The 18,111-nt window shown below is 43.8% G+C and overlaps 1 protein-coding gene across 1 annotated transcript in view; it reads right to left on the reverse strand.

The window, feature by feature from the left end:
* rasal1 (RAS protein activator like 1) overlaps nucleotides 1-18,111 on the reverse strand; it is a 214,354-nt gene that overhangs the window by 20,509 nt on the left and 175,734 nt on the right. Inside the window, exon 18 of the mRNA XM_076270677.1 lies at nucleotides 373-505. Within this exon, the coding sequence (XP_076126792.1) occupies nucleotides 373-505 (133 nt within the window). The remainder of the gene's footprint in view (nucleotides 1-372; nucleotides 506-18,111) is intronic.

Here is an 18,111-nt window from a genome sequence, read left to right on the forward strand (position 1 = left end):
CACACACCACACACACACACACATACACACACACAAAACACCACACAAACACATTCAGTAAGGAGTACGACAATAGCCCACCGTTATGCACACACACACACACACCACACACAAACACCGCACCACACACACACATTCAGTAAGGAGTACGACAATAGCCCACCCCTACACACACTCACTCACACACACACACACACAGACACACACACACAACTGTGCGTTTAGTCTGAAGGCAGCAGGTCCACTTGATGCGGTGGGCTTACACACACACACACACACACACCACACACACACACCTGTGCGGTTGGTCTGAAGGCAGCAGGTCCACTTGGTGCGGTGGGCTTACACACACACACACACACACACACACACCTGTGCGGTCGGTCTGAAGGCAGCAGGTCCACTTGGTGCGGTAGGCTCCGGGGTGGAAGGAGGGCAGCAGGGGCTCGTTATAGATGCTCACCTTCCTGATGGCCGACAACCACTGATTCAACTCATTAACATTCTGATGAGGAAACACACACACACACACACACACACACACACACACACACACACTGATTCAACTCGTTAACATTCTGATGAGGAAACACACACACACAAACACACTGATTCAACTCGTTAACATTCTGATGAGGAAACACACACACACAACCACTGGTTCAACTCGTTCACATTCTGATGAAGAAACAAACACACACACACACACACACTGGACCATCAATCACGAACAATATGATTCACATCGAAGGGAACAATCTCTTTAGGACGGATGGTGTGAGCAAAGGAGGGGGAGTAGCCATTATGTTGGACTGTTGCTCCGTCAAAACAATAACAAGGCCAAAATTCCGAGTATTATGTGCCATCAAATGAAATCTGCCCAATGGCGCTTCTCTGACTGTGCCATCAAATGAAATCTGCCCAATGGCGCTTCCCTGACTGTGGTCGGATGCCACGCCCACCTTCGGCTGCAGCTGCAGCAACTGCCCTGCTGTCTGACTTTTTGCATATTCTGCCCATATATTGTGCCCATATGTATATTGTGCCCATATGTATATTGTCGTAGGAGACCTGAACTGGGATTGGCTATCGACTTCATCAGCGTTGAGAGACCTATGTGATACGCTACATCAGCGTTAAGAGACCTATGTGATACGCTACAGTGGGCAGTGCTTCGACTTGGCCAGCTTCACTCGCGGTCCGCGCGTGGGATCACGCAGTATCACGCGACTTTAATTTGTATTTTTCCAGTGAGACGCTGCAACAACCCAAACAACCGGTAGATGGCTCAAGTGAGCAGGGTGTCTCGTAAAAATAAATGGAGCCTGGAAAACCCTACACAGACTTCACTACAGACTTTAGCAGACTGGTTTAGAAATAATTTAATAGCCAGAAATATGCCTGCCCTGCCCTAATAAAGAAATATTTGGTTAACTGCGAGTGAATCCCGTTTGCAGCCATAGAAGAAACGCAGGACAAATTAAACATTCTGGTTTTCTCCGAGTGCAACGATGATAGACAGACATCATTTGGACAAAATATAGAGCATATTAACCTCCGTTGCTCAGCCAAATGTCTTCCTGTTACGTCCTGTTATCACGGAGTTACAGGCGATAAACGAGTTTTGATGGTCACAAGTTTACTTCATTAGGGACTGTTCGTTATTTATTTAAGGGGCTACCAGAGGAGTTTTGGGAGCATTAGTCCAAAAAGACGTGACCCTCCCTCGCCAGCAAGACATTTTTCTATGACCCTCCAAAGTGATTATGAAAAAACGCATGACCCTCCCCTTCAATTTTTTGATGCCATAGGGTAGGCCTACGTTCAGACTTAGCGTCTTTTTCTGACGAAAGAAGTTATGCAGACCGCTTTTTCAGTTTGAAAAAAAAATCTGCCAGTGTTCTTGTTCCAAAAAGCAGCCAGAAGCGTCTTTTTGCGATAGACAAAGTGACTAATGTTACGTGTGGGTACAAAATGTTGCGGAAGAGAAAACTCACGTTGGCTATTGCTTTTGGTATGTTATGGTAAAGTTGTTAAGTCATGTCAAACAATTCCCTATGCTCAGACACTAAAACGAGTCTCTCAACCGGTGTTCTGTCACCTGTCGTTTGCACAATTTCATAAATAATCATAGGGACCGAAACAAAGCCTACCTGTCAACTTTTTCCGGGTTTATATTTATATTTTATAGCCTATAACATTAGCTGAGTCACATATTTGGCCATAAGCCGTTTATCATAGGCAATCACGAAACCAAACTACAAAGGCGAACACTTTAACAGGGGGAATTAATGAATCATGCTGAACGCTATTTGTCAATGAGTTGAAACACACATGACATTCAAACTATTGATACATTGTGCACTATGGACACTGGTCTGTAGGCTACCATTGGACAAATAAATGACATTGACTCGCCATATCCTGACTCAGAAAAAAACATCTTCTTGCTTTTTGCCGCAAACTCAGCAATGAAATCATAGGCCAGCTTGCAGATAGCCTACGTCTTTTTCATTTCATAGAAGGGCGGATGGATGCAACCGCGAGGAAGGCAATGAGTTGTTAACAGACATGAACCAAGACATAGCCCAGCAGCAATCTATATAAAATAACACATACAAGTACCATTCATGATATGTTGTCAAATATTAAAGTCGTGGGAAGTTTACATAATTTAAGCTGTAGAATGTTTCATTCGTCCCCCTTAAATAACTCGAACGGTTTTGTTCAGAGCTATACATGCAACTGCTCTCGACAAAGGACAGTTGTATGTTGCTAGTGACAAAATATTAACTTTCAGTGTTTTACGATGTCTTTGTCATGGGGAAGTGTTTTCCCCCATGCATTTATTCTAGGCTACTGTCAGTGACTGCCGCGAGAGAAGCGGGTTCTGTGTTTCGTTCATTTCAGTGACTGGCGCGAGAGAGGGGTCTGTATTGTGTTGCGTTACGTTAATTTATTTCCATTGGCGTGCCTTCCACAGCTCTTCAGTTCCGACAAAGCCGACAAAGCCTAATTTTGAAACAATGAGTGCAGGCCGGCCGCGCGTTTATATGGTTATATTGCTTGAATGGGGTGAGGGGGGGGGGGTCCCAAGCAGCTTTCAGCCATAGGCCTACGGCTACTTTGAGAACATTTCCTAATTCACCCGATATCAAAATGTTGAAAACTATTTCGGCATAGCCTATAAGCAGTTTAATTAAATGCAATGTTAGTTGTAAACTTGGTGAGGCTTGGTGAGGCTTGGCCTCACAGATGCGCTCGTGCCTTAGATGGCAAGAAAAATCTTCACGATATGCCTATTAACTGACCGCCTGATTCACGTTGGCTGGGGGGTAGGGGGGGCCATCAGACATTTGTGCCCAGTTATATCGGCCCTGCCCCCAACAAATCACACCTCTGTGACAGCTTAAAAGAAGCCGAGAGGACTCCTACCTCACAGACCTATTCACAAACCGGTTTTGTGGCTTTTCGCCATTTGAAATCCTACGCGGCTACAGGAGCTTCCAATCGTGAGGAAGCAATTTTGCATTGTAGGCATAACTAACATGCAATAACGCCACCAACAACAACCAAAACTAGGCTACTCATTGTCAACATGTAAATTAAATTAAATTATTGTGAATCAAATTAAAATGTTCTCTTTGTAGGCATAGTAGCCTAGGCTAACATATTTATTTAATAATGTTACAAAGATACTACATCAATCTGTATGTTTCATTAGGCTACTAGGCTATTTGTTTTGCCTTACTCTTGATTCATTTAGGCTAGGCCTTTTTATTCAGTTATTCATCATCTTCCGTCCTTGTGTAGCGCACGCATTCTCAGACCTGTCACCTGCCACTCATCGTAAGGGAGGTGTTTGGAATCATTCTCTTGTTACAATCATCAGCCAATCAAGGTGGTCAGTCAAGCTCGTGCATGAGTAATAACGTCATCCATAGCAACGAAGACTCACTCACTCTTAGTCAAAGATTCTACAGCGCTCAGCTCCAGAATCTGTTCAGGGGTTGTCATTTTTAGGTCTGAAAGGCTTTGTGAATAACTTAATAAGAGAAACCTAGCTAAAATATTTTATTGCTATTTAGGAGCCTACTCCTAGTGGTAAGATAAAAGGCTTTGTGAATATGGCCCCTGGTGTCTAACCCAATGCATAGCCCATTTACACAAAATAATGGTCGAATATTAGGCTACTGATGATCATTGTTATTTAAGAACATGCAGTGCGCGTAGGGCACCAAAAACATCTTGCTCATAGAAAATCATCATACCGCACATTGTGGCGGGTGTGTTATTTACTGTAGGCTGCGCAAACCACAGGCCTTTATTTTGGGCAAGCATTCGAGGATTCGAGGCAGGCCTTCTGTTGAAGAATTTTATATAAAGCCTGCGCTAACAGTAATCCTCCTGCCCCCGATACCACAGCTGTGGATAGTGTGGAACGTTCAAGTAATGACACAATCCAATCCCCCGCTGACCACCTCACACATTTCTCTAGAGTTTGCAACGACCTTACATGACACAATGCCATAAAATGCCAGTTTTTAGGACACACAATAATGTTTGTAATGATACCAGTTAGGCCTACGTTCAACAGTAATGAGCTATTCATTGTCGAAGGTGCATGGTGAAGTGAAATGTGGAAAACAAACATTTGCCGATATCATTGGATAGGGGATAGGCCTACTTGTTTATTTTTTACGTAGCCTACAATGACCAGTTCAGACAAAGCCGAAATTACTAATTTTGAAACATTTGTATATTGCTTGACTTAAATCCCAGAGAGTAGGCTACCGCACCCCACAGTGATGGGCCTAGCGGTCTTACGCGTTCAGTGTGGGGTATAAACAAGCTGAGAATTTAGTGGTGTCACCTCTGCCTGTCACAGACGTGGGGAGCTAAAGCTTGGGATACAGTTACTACAGTAACAGTAGCCTATTTTATTTTACTTCTTATGGAATTTTTTTTCCACTTTTATAAAGGCTTTGTTTGAATGCTGTTGGAACAAATAGTAGGCTAGGCCTAGTTGATTATAAAGGCAACTTTCTGTTGCAATATTCTGTGTGTTCTGGACTGCAGGTAACTTAAGCCAGTGGTTCTCAAACTTTTTCTTTCATTCCCCACTTTGATCAAGGGGGCATTGACTGATGATAGTGGAGATAACGTGTTATCCCGAGGCCTTTGCAAGTCAGCATCTCCGACGTCTACCCTATTAAAAATATACGTTTTCGATGTCCCAAACGGAGAGCCATATTGTTTTAACAATCTCTATGCTACTCACCAAAATGTAGGCATGGGAACATGATGAAGTATCGAACTGTCGTGTGTTAAATTATTGTGATTACGAGCCAGTGGTTTTTTTTAAACATTTTGCGTGACTCGGACATCTAACGAAATGCAACAGACTCATATCGTCCCCGCATTCGCAAAATGAGGACAGACTGCTCAGATAACAGGTGTAGGCCTACCTCCAGTTATGCACGGTTTTAGTCAAGTCATTTAAATGTGCTGGTAAAACAGTTGTGTACTCTATTGTTATTTATCCCCTATTCACCCACGCCGTCAATTCTGTGGCGCACGTGCGTTAAGGCCGGCTGATGACAGCCGCCGTTCGCAGCAGTTATCAGTCCCCTGCAAGAGTTCCAATCTGGGTTAAGCGTAGCTTTTGGGGAACGCACCCCTGATGTCTGATGTGTGATCAGTGGAATATGGGGAGGGAATTGGCAGTGTTTTTTTGCGCGTCTGCAGAAGTCAGCCAAATATGAATGTAATTCTGCGGCATAAAGTAGATGTATTTGTTTATTGTACAGAAAAATACAAATGACATGTCAAGCAGTCAATTGACTACATTGCAGTCAAGAAGTAGGGCAAATTAATTTACGAAACCAAAACGTGGGTCATAGTTGTCTAAGCCTCTATTGTGTAGCCTGTTAAAAACGTCGCCAGATAGTATTAAATCGGCAACAACACTGTTTTCTGCAGAAGCCTATCCAAGGCTACAGATTAATTCTGAACAGTTATTTCTCTACTGGCTCAATTATCACACCACTGTTTTGATTTGCGTAGCTGCGTTACCCCCAACACTGACAATAATGTAGACAGCAAATTTCGATTTCGATTTTCGTTACCACCGTGTAGTCAAGCCTTAAGACATACCCAAGTAGCCTAAATCGAGGTAATGTTTAATTATGCATGATTTATTTTGTTATTGAATTCGTAGGCTGGGATTACTCTCGGCAAGTCTCCTGCTTTTTCATTAGGGGCGGCAGGCAGAGCGATGTACAGTGGCAGAGCGACGCACAGTGGCTGAAAGTGGTACTAAAGCTTCACGCAGCTTCACGGCCTCGTAATGCGCGAATGAAGTGGTCATTTGAAAGCGATGCCCACTGTACATCTGACTTCATCAGCGTTAAGAGACCTATGTGATACGCTACATCAGCGTTAAGAGACCTATGTGATACGCTACATCTGACTTCATCAGCGTAAAGAGACCTATGTGATACGCTACATCAGCGTTAAGAGACCTATGTGATACGCTACATCTGACTTCATCAGTGTTAAGAGACCTATGTGATACGCTATATCAGCGTTAAGAGACCTATGTGATACGCTACATCAGCGTTAAGAGACCTATGTGATACGCTACATCTGACTTCATCAGCGTTAAGAGACCTATGTGATACGCTACATCTGACATCATCAGCGTTAAGAGACCTATGTGATACGCTACATCAGCGTTAAGAGACCTATGTGATACGCTACATCAGCGTTAAGAGACCTATGTGATACGCTACATCTGACTTCATCAGCGTTAAGAGACCTATGTGATACGCTACATCAGCGTTAAGAGACCTATGTGATACGCTACATCAGCGTTAAGAGACCTATGTGATACGCTACATCTGACTTCATCAGCGTTAAGTGACCTATGTGATACGCTACATCTGACGACTTCATCAGCGTTAAGAGACCTATGTGATACGCTACATCAGCGTTAAGAGACCTATGTGATACGCTACAACAGACTTCATCAGCGTTAAGAGACCTATGTGATACGCTACATCAGCGTTAGGAGACCTGTGTGATACGCTACATCAGCGTTAAGAGACCTATGTGATACGCTACATCAGACTTCATCAGCGTTAAGAGACCTATGTGATACGCTACATCAGCGTTAGGACACTGTGTGATACGCTACATCAGCGTTAAGAGACCTATGTGATACGCTACATCTGACGACTTCATCAGCGTTAAGAGGCCTATGTGATACGCTACATCAGCGTTAAGAGACCTATGTGATACGCTACATCAGCGTTAAGAGACCTATGTGATACGCTACATCAGCGTTAAGAGACCTATGTGATACGCTACATCTGACGACTTCATCAGCGTTAAGAGACCTATGTGATACGCTACATCAGCGTTAAGAGACCTGTGTGATACGCTACATCTGACTTCATCAGCGTTAAGAGACCTATGTGATACGCTACATCAGCGTTAAGAGACCTATGTGATACGCTTCATCAGCGTTAAGAGACCTATGTGATGCGCTACATCAGCGTTAAGAGACCTATGTGATACGCTACATCAGCGTTAAGAGACCTGTGTGATACGCTACATCTGACGACTTCATCACCGTTAAGAGACCTATGTGATACGCTACATCAGCGTTAAGAGACCTATGCGATAAGCTACATCTGACTTCATCAGCGTTAAGAGACCTATGTGATGCGCTACATCAGCGTTAAGAGACCTATGTGATACGCTACATCAGACTTCATCAGCGTTAAGAGACCTATGTGATACGCTACATCAGACTTCATCAGCGTTAAGAGACCTATGTGATACGCTACATCAGCGTTAGGAGACCTGTTTGATACGCTACATCAGTGTTAAGAGACCTATGTGATACGCTTCATCAGCGTTAAGAGACCTATGTGATACGCTACATCTGGCTTCATCAGCGTTAAGAGACCTATGTGATACGCTTCATCAGCGTTAAGAGACCTATGTGATACGCTACATCTGGCTTCATCAGCGTTAAGAGACATATGTGATACGCTACATCAGCGTAAGAGACCTATGTGATACGCTACATCAGACTTCATCAGCGTTAAGAGACCTATGTGATACGCTACATCAGCGTTAAGAGACCTATGTGATACGCTACATCTGACGACTTCATCAGCGTTAAGAGACCTATGTGATACGCTACATCAGCGTTAAGAGACCTATGTGATACGCTACATCAGCGTTAAGAGACCTATGTGATACGCTACATCTGACTTCATCAGCGTTATCTGACTTCATCAGCGTTAAGAGACCTATGTGATACGCTACATCAGCGTTAAGAGACCTATGTGATACGCTACATCTGACGACTTCATCAGCGTTAAGAGACCTATGTGATACGCTACATCAGCGTTAAGAGACCTATGTGATACGCTACATCTGACGACTTCATCAGCGTTAAGAGACCTATGTGATACGCTACATCAGCGTTAAGAGACCTATGTGATACGCTACATCAGCGTTAAGAGACCTATGTGAAACGCTACATCTGACTTCATCAGCGTTATCTGACTTCATCAGCGTTAAGAGACCTATGTGATCCGCTACATCAGCGTTAAGAGACCTATGTGATACGCTACATCTGACGACTTCATCAGCGTTAAGAGACCTATGTGATACGCTACATCAGCGTTAAGAGACCTATGTGATACGCTACATCTGACGACTTCATCAGCGTTAAGAGACCTATGTGATACGCTACATCAGCGTTAAGAGACCTATGTGATACGCTACATCAGCGTTAAGAGACCTATGTGATACGCTACATCAGCGTTAAGAGACCTGTGTGATACGCTACATCAGCGTTAAGAGACCTATGTGATACGCTACATCAGACTTCATCAGCGTTAAGAGACCTATGTGATACGCTACATCAGCGTTAAGAGACCTGTGTGATACGCTACATCTGACGACTTCATCACCGTTAAGAGACCTATGTGATACGCTACATCAGCGTTAAGAGACCTATGCGATAAGCTACATCTGACTTCATCAGCGTTAAGAGACCTATGTGATGCGCTACATCAGCGTTAAGAGACCTATGTGATACGCTACATCAGACTTCATCAGCGTTAAGAGACCTATGTGATACGCTACATCAGACTTCATCAGCGTTAAGAGACCTATGTGATACGCTACATCAGCGTTAGGAGACCTGTTTGATACGCTACATCAGTGTTAAGAGACCTATGTGATACGCTTCATCAGCGTTAAGAGACCTATGTGATACGCTACATCTGGCTTCATCAGCGTTAAGAGACCTATGTGATACGCTTCATCAGCGTTAAGAGACCTATGTGATACGCTACATCTGGCTTCATCAGCGTTAAGAGACATATGTGATACGCTACATCAGCGTAAGAGACCTATGTGATACGCTACATCAGACTTCATCAGCGTTAAGAGACCTATGTGATACGCTACATCAGCGTTAAGAGACCTATGTGATACGCTACATCTGACGACTTCATCAGCGTTAAGAGACCTATGTGATACGCTACATCAGCGTTAAGAGACCTATGTGATACGCTACATCAGCGTTAAGAGACCTATGTGATACGCTACATCTGACTTCATCAGCGTTATCTGACTTCATCAGCGTTAAGAGACCTATGTGATACGCTACATCAGCGTTAAGAGACCTATGTGATACGCTACATCTGACGACTTCATCAGCGTTAAGAGACCTATGTGATACGCTACATCAGCGTTAAGAGACCTATGTGATACGCTACATCTGACGACTTCATCAGCGTTAAGAGACCTATGTGATACGCTACATCAGCGTTAAGAGACCTATGTGATACGCTACATCAGCGTTAAGAGACCTATGTGAAACGCTACATCTGACTTCATCAGCGTTATCTGACTTCATCAGCGTTAAGAGACCTATGTGATCCGCTACATCAGCGTTAAGAGACCTATGTGATACGCTACATCTGACGACTTCATCAGCGTTAAGAGACCTATGTGATACGCTACATCAGCGTTAAGAGACCTATGTGATACGCTACATCAGCGTTAAGAGACCTATGTGATACGCTACATCTGACTTCATCAGCGTTATCTGACTTCATCAGCGTTAAGAGACCTATGTGATACGCTACATCAGCGTTAAGAGACCTATGTGATACGCTACATCTGACGACTTCATCAGCGTTAAGAGACCTATGTGATACGCTACATCAGCGTTAAGAGACCTATGTGATACGCTACATCTGACGACTTCATCAGCGTTAAGAGACCTATGTGATACGCTACATCAGCGTTAAGAGACCTATGTGATACGCTACATCAGCGTTAAGAGACCTATGTGAAACGCTACATCTGACTTCATCAGCGTTATCTGACTTCATCAGCGTTAAGAGACCTATGTGATCCGCTACATCAGCGTTAAGAGACCTATGTGATACGCTACATCTGACGACTTCATCAGCGTTAAGAGACCTATGTGATACGCTACATCAGCGTTAAGAGACCTATGTGATACGCTACATCTGACGACTTCATCAGCGTTAAGAGACCTATGTGATACGCTACATCAGCGTTAAGAGACCTATGTGATACGCTACATCAGCGTTAAGAGACCTATGTGATACGCTACATCAGCGTTAAGAGACCTGTGTGATACGCTACATCAGCGTTAAGAGACCTATGTGATACGCTACATCAGCGTTAAGAGACCTATGTGATACGCTACATCAGCGTTAAGAGACCTATGTGATACGCTACATCTGACGACTTCATCAGCGTTAAGAGACCTATGTGATACGCTACATCAGCGTTAAGAGACCTATGCGATAAGCTACATCTGACTTCATCAGCGTTAAGAGACCTATGTGATGCGCTACATCAGCGTTAAGAGACCTATGTGATACGCTACATCAGACTTCATCAGCGTTAAGAGACCTATGTGATACGCTACATCAGACTTCATCAGCGTTAAGAGACCTATGTGATACGCTACATCAGCGTTAGGAGACCTGTTTGATACGCTACATCAGTGTTAAGAGACCTATGTGATACGCTTCATCAGCGTAAGAGACCTATGTGATACGCTACATCAGACTTCATCAGCGTTAAGAGACCTATGTGATACGCTACATCAGCGTTAAGAGACCTATGTGATACGCTACATCTGACGACTTCATCAGCGTTAAGAGACCTATGTGATACGCTACATCAGCGTTAAGAGACCTATGTGATACGCTACATCAGCGTTAAGAGACCTATGTGATACGCTACATCTGACTTCATCAGCGTTATCTGACTTCATCAGCGTTAAGAGACCTATGTGATACGCTACATCAGCGTTAAGAGACCTATGTGATACGCTACATCTGACGACTTCATCAGCGTTAAGAGACCTATGTGATACGCTACATCAGCGTTAAGAGACCTATGTGATACGCTACATCTGACGACTTCATCAGCGTTAAGAGACCTATGTGATACGCTACATCAGCGTTAAGAGACCTATGTGATACGCTACATCAGCGTTAAGAGACCTATGTGAAACGCTACATCTGACTTCATCAGCGTTATCTGACTTCATCAGCGTTAAGAGACCTATGTGATCCGCTACATCAGCGTTAAGAGACCTATGTGATACGCTACATCTGACGACTTCATCAGCGTTAAGAGACCTATGTGATACGCTACATCAGCGTTAAGAGACCTATGTGATACGCTACATCTGACGACTTCATCAGCGTTAAGAGACCTATGTGATACGCTACATCAGCGTTAAGAGACCTATGTGATACGCTACATCAGCGTTAAGAGACCTATGTGATACGCTACATCAGCGTTAAGAGACCTGTGTGATACGCTACATCAGCGTTAAGAGACCTATGTGATACGCTACATCAGACTTCATCAGCGTTAAGAGACCTATGTGATACGCTACATCAGCGTTAAGAGACCTGTGTGATACGCTACATCTGACGACTTCATCACCGTTAAGAGACCTATGTGATACGCTACATCAGCGTTAAGAGACCTATGCGATAAGCTACATCTGACTTCATCAGCGTTAAGAGACCTATGTGATGCGCTACATCAGCGTTAAGAGACCTATGTGATACGCTACATCAGACTTCATCAGCGTTAAGAGACCTATGTGATACGCTACATCAGACTTCATCAGCGTTAAGAGACCTATGTGATACGCTACATCAGCGTTAGGAGACCTGTTTGATACGCTACATCAGTGTTAAGAGACCTATGTGATACGCTTCATCAGCGTTAAGAGACCTATGTGATACGCTACATCTGGCTTCATCAGCGTTAAGAGACCTATGTGATACGCTTCATCAGCGTTAAGAGTCCTATGTGATACGCTACATCTGGCTTCATCAGCGTTAAGAGACATATGTGATACGCTACATCAGCGTAAGAGACCTATGTGATACGCTACATCAGACTTCATCAGCGTTAAGAGACCTATGTGATACGCTACATCAGCGTTAAGAGACCTATGTGATACGCTACATCTGACGACTTCATCAGCGTTAAGAGACCTATGTGATACGCTACATCAGCGTTAAGAGACCTATGTGATACGCTACATCAGCGTTAAGAGACCTATGTGATACGCTACATCTGACTTCATCAGCGTTATCTGACTTCATCAGCGTTAAGAGACCTATGTGATACGCTACATCAGCGTTAAGAGACCTATGTGATACGCTACATCTGACGACTTCATCAGCGTTAAGAGACCTATGTGATACGCTACATCAGCGTTAAGAGACCTATGTGATACGCTACATCTGACGACTTCATCAGCGTTAAGAGACCTATGTGATACGCTACATCAGCGTTAAGAGACCTATGTGATACGCTACATCAGCGTTAAGAGACCTATGTGAAACGCTACATCTGACTTCATCAGCGTTATCTGACTTCATCAGCGTTAAGAGACCTATGTGATCCGCTACATCAGCGTTAAGAGACCTATGTGATACGCTACATCTGACGACTTCATCAGCGTTAAGAGACCTATGTGATACGCTACATCAGCGTTAAGAGACCTATGTGATACGCTACATCAGCGTTAAGAGACCTATGTGATACGCTACATCTGACTTCATCAGCGTTATCTGACTTCATCAGCGTTAAGAGACCTATGTGATACGCTACATCAGCGTTAAGAGACCTATGTGATACGCTACATCTGACGACTTCATCAGCGTTAAGAGACCTATGTGATACGCTACATCAGCGTTAAGAGACCTATGTGATACGCTACATCTGACGACTTCATCAGCGTTAAGAGACCTATGTGATACGCTACATCAGCGTTAAGAGACCTATGTGATACGCTACATCTGACGACTTCATCAGCGTTAAGAGACCTATGTGATACGCTACATCAGCGTTAAGAGACCTATGTGATACGCTACATCAGCGTTAAGAGACCTATGTGATACGCTACATCAGCGTTAAGAGACCTGTGTGATACGCTACATCAGCGTTAAGAGACCTATGTGATACGCTACATCAGCGTTAAGAGACCTATGTGATACGCTACATCAGCGTTAAGAGACCTATGTGATACGCTACATCTGACGACTTCATCAGCGTTAAGAGACCTATGTGATACGCTACATCAGCGTTAAGAGACCTATGCGATAAGCTACATCTGACTTCATCAGCGTTAAGAGACCTATGTGATGCGCTACATCAGCGTTAAGAGACCTATGTGATACGCTACATCAGACTTCATCAGCGTTAAGAGACCTATGTGATACGCTACATCAGACTTCATCAGCGTTAAGAGACCTATGTGATACGCTACATCAGCGTTAGGAGACCTGTTTGATACGCTACATCAGTGTTAAGAGACCTATGTGATACGCTTCATCAGCGTAAGAGACCTATGTGATACGCTACATCAGACTTCATCAGCGTTAAGAGACCTATGTGATACGCTACATCAGCGTTAAGAGACCTATGTGATACGCTACATCTGACGACTTCATCAGCGTTAAGAGACCTATGTGATACGCTACATCAGCGTTAAGAGACCTATGTGATACGCTACATCAGCGTTAAGAGACCTATGTGATACGCTACATCTGACTTCATCAGCGTTATCTGACTTCATCAGCGTTAAGAGACCTATGTGATACGCTACATCAGCGTTAAGAGACCTATGTGATACGCTACATCTGACGACTTCATCAGCGTTAAGAGACCTATGTGATACGCTACATCAGCGTTAAGAGACCTATGTGATACGCTACATCTGACGACTTCATCAGCGTTAAGAGACCTATGTGATACGCTACATCAGCGTTAAGAGACCTATGTGATACGCTACATCAGCGTTAAGAGACCTATGTGAAACGCTACATCTGACTTCATCAGCGTTATCTGACTTCATCAGCGTTAAGAGACCTATGTGATCCGCTACATCAGCGTTAAGAGACCTATGTGATACGCTACATCTGACGACTTCATCAGCGTTAAGAGACCTATGTGATACGCTACATCAGCGTTAAGAGACCTATGTGATACGCTACATCTGACGACTTCATCAGCGTTAAGAGACCTATGTGATACGCTACATCAGCGTTAAGAGACCTATGTGATACGCTACATCAGCGTTAAGAGACCTATGTGATACGCTACATCAGCGTTAAGAGACCTGTGTGATACGCTACATCAGCGTTAAGAGACCTATGTGATACGCTACATCAGACTTCATCAGCGTTAAGAGACCTATGTGATACGCTACATCAGCGTTAAGAGACCTATGTGATGCGCTACATCAGACTCCATCAGCGTTAAGAGACCTATGTGATACGCTACATCAGCGTTAAGAGACCTATGTGATACGCTTCATCAGCGTTAAGAGACCTATGTGATACGCTACATCAGCGTTAAGAGACCTATGTGATACGCTACATCAGCGTTAAGAGACCTGTGTGATACGCTACATCTGACGACTTCATCACCGTTAAGAGACCTATGTGATACGCTACATCAGCGTTAAGAGACCTATGCGATAAGCTACATCTGACTTCATCAGCGTTAAGAGACCTATGTGATGCGCTACATCAGCGTTAAGAGACCTATGTGATACGCTACATCAGACTTCATCAGCGTTAAGAGACCTATGTGATACGCTACATCAGACTTCATCAGCGTTAAGAGACCTATGTGATACGCTACATCAGCGTTAGGAGACCTGTTTGATACGCTACATCAGTGTTAAGAGACCTATGTGATACGCTTCATCAGCGTTAAGAGACCTATGTGATACGCTACATCTGGCTTCATCAGCGTTAAGAGACCTATGTGATACGCTTCATCAGCGTTAAGAGACCTATGTGATACGCTACATCTGGCTTCATCAGCGTTAAGAGACATATGTGATACGCTACATCAGCGTAAGAGACCTATGTGATACGCTACATCAGACTTCATCAGCGTTAAGAGACCTATGTGATACGCTACATCAGCGTTAAGAGACCTATGTGATACGCTACATCTGACGACTTCATCAGCTTTAAGAGACCTATGTGATACGCTACATCAGCGTTAAGAGACCTATGTGATACGCTACATCAGCGTTAAGAGACCTATGTGATACGCTACATCTGACTTCATCAGCGTTATCTGACTTCATCAGCGTTAAGAGACCTATGTGATACGCTACATCAGCGTTAAGAGACCTATGTGATACGCTACATCTGACGACTTCATCAGCGTTAAGAGACCTATGTGATACGCTACATCAGCGTTAAGAGACCTATGTGATATGCTACATCTGACGACTTCATCAGCGTTAAGAGACCTATGTGATACGCTACATCTGACGACTTCATCAGCGTTAAGAGACCTATGTGATACGCTACATCAGCGTTAAGAGACCTATGTGATACGCTACATCAGCGTTAAGAGACCTATGTGAAACGCTACATCTGACTTCATCAGCGTTATCTGACTTCATTAGCGTTAAGAGACCTATGTGATCGATCCGCTACATCAGCGTTAAGAGACCTATGTGATACGCTACATCTGACGACTTCATCAGCGTTAAGAGACCTATGTGATACGCTACATCAGCGTTAAGAGACCTATGTGATACGCTACATCTGACGACTTCATCAGCGTTAAGAGACCTATGTGATACGCTACATCAGCGTTAAGAGACCTATGTGATACGCTACATCAGCGTTAAGAGACCTATGTTATACGCTACATCAGCGTTAAGAGAGCTGTGTGATACGCTACATCAGCGTTAAGAGACCTATGTGATACGCTACATCAGACTTCATCAGCGTTAAGAGACCTATGTGATACGCTACATCAGCGTTAAGAGACCTATGTGATGCGCTACATCAGACTCCATCAGCGTTAAGAGACCTATGTGATACGCTACATCAGCGTTAAGAGACCTATGTGATACGCTACATCTGACTTCATCAGCGTTAAGAAACCTGTGTGATACGCTACATCAGCGTTAAGAGACCTATGTGATACGCTACATCAGCGTTAAGAGACCTATGTGATACGCTACATCAGCGTTAAGAGACCTATGTGATACGCTACATCTGACGACTTCATCAGCGTTAAGAGACCTATGTGATACGCTACATCAGCGTTAAGAGACCTATGTGATACGCTACATCAGCGTTAAGAGACCTATGTGATACGCTACATCTGACTTCATCAGCGTTATCTGACTTCATCAGCGTTAAGAGACCTATGTGATACGCTACATCAGCGTTAAGAGACCTATGTGATACGCTACATCTGACGACTTCATCAGCGTTAAGAGACCTATGTGATACGCTACATCAGCGTTAAGAGACCTATGTGATACGCTACATCTGACGACTTCATCAGCGTTAAGAGACCTATGTGATACGCTACATCTGACGACTTCATCAGCGTTAAGAGACCTATGTGATACGCTACATCAGCGTTAAGAGACCTATGTGATACGCTACATCTGACTTCATCAGCGTTATCTGACTTCATCAGCGTTAAGAGACCTATGTGATACACTACATCAGCGTTAAGAGACCTATGTGATACGCTACATCAGCGTTAAGAGACCTATGTGATACGCTACATCTGATTTCATCAGCGTTATCTGACTTCATCAGCGTTAAGAGACCTATGTGATCCGCTACATCAGCGTTAAGAGACCTATGTGATACGCTACATCTGACGACTTCATCAGCGTTAAGAGACCTATGTGATACGCTACATCAGCGTTAAGAGACCTATGTGATACGCTACATCAGCGTTAAGAGACCTATGTGATACGCTACATCTGACTTCATCAGCGTTAAGAGACCTATGTGATACGCTACATCAGCGTTAAGAGACCTGTGTGATGCGCTACATCAGACTCCATCAGCGTTAAGAGACCTATGTGATACGCTACATCAGCGTTAAGAGACCTATGTGATACGCTACATCTGACTTCATCAGCGTTAAGAAACCTGTGTGATACGCTACATCAGCGTTAAGAGACCTATGTGATACGCTACATCAGCGTTAAGAGACCTATGTGATACGCTACATCAGCGTTAAGAGACCTATGTGATACGCTACATCAGCGTTAAGAGACCTATGTGATACGCTACATCTGACGACTTCATCAGCGTTAAGAGACCTATGTGATACGCTACATCAGCGTTAAGAGACCTATGTGATACGCTACATCAGCGTTAAGAGACCTATGTGATACGCTACATCAGACTTCATCAGCGTTAAGAGACCTATGTGATACGCTACATCAGACTTCATCAGCGTTAAGAGACCTATGTGATACGCTACATCAGCGTTAGGAGACCTGTTTGATACGCTACATCAGTGTTAAGAGACCTATGTGATACGCTTCATCAGCGTTAAGAGACCTATGTGATACGCTACATCTGGCTTCATCAGCGTTAAGAGACCTATGTGATACGCTTCATCAGCGTTAAGAGACCTATGTGATACGCTACATCTGGCTTCATCAGCGTTAAGAGACATATGTGATACGCTACATCAGCGTAAGAGACCTATGTGATA

This window comes from Alosa pseudoharengus, unplaced genomic scaffold (assembly GCF_046254945.1).
Source record: "Alosa pseudoharengus isolate Yale_2024_CS ecotype anadromous, Long Island Sound unplaced genomic scaffold, YU_APseudo_1.1 YU_APseudo_1.1_scf_6, whole genome shotgun sequence".
Lineage (NCBI taxonomy): Eukaryota > Metazoa > Chordata > Actinopteri > Clupeiformes > Clupeidae > Alosa > Alosa pseudoharengus.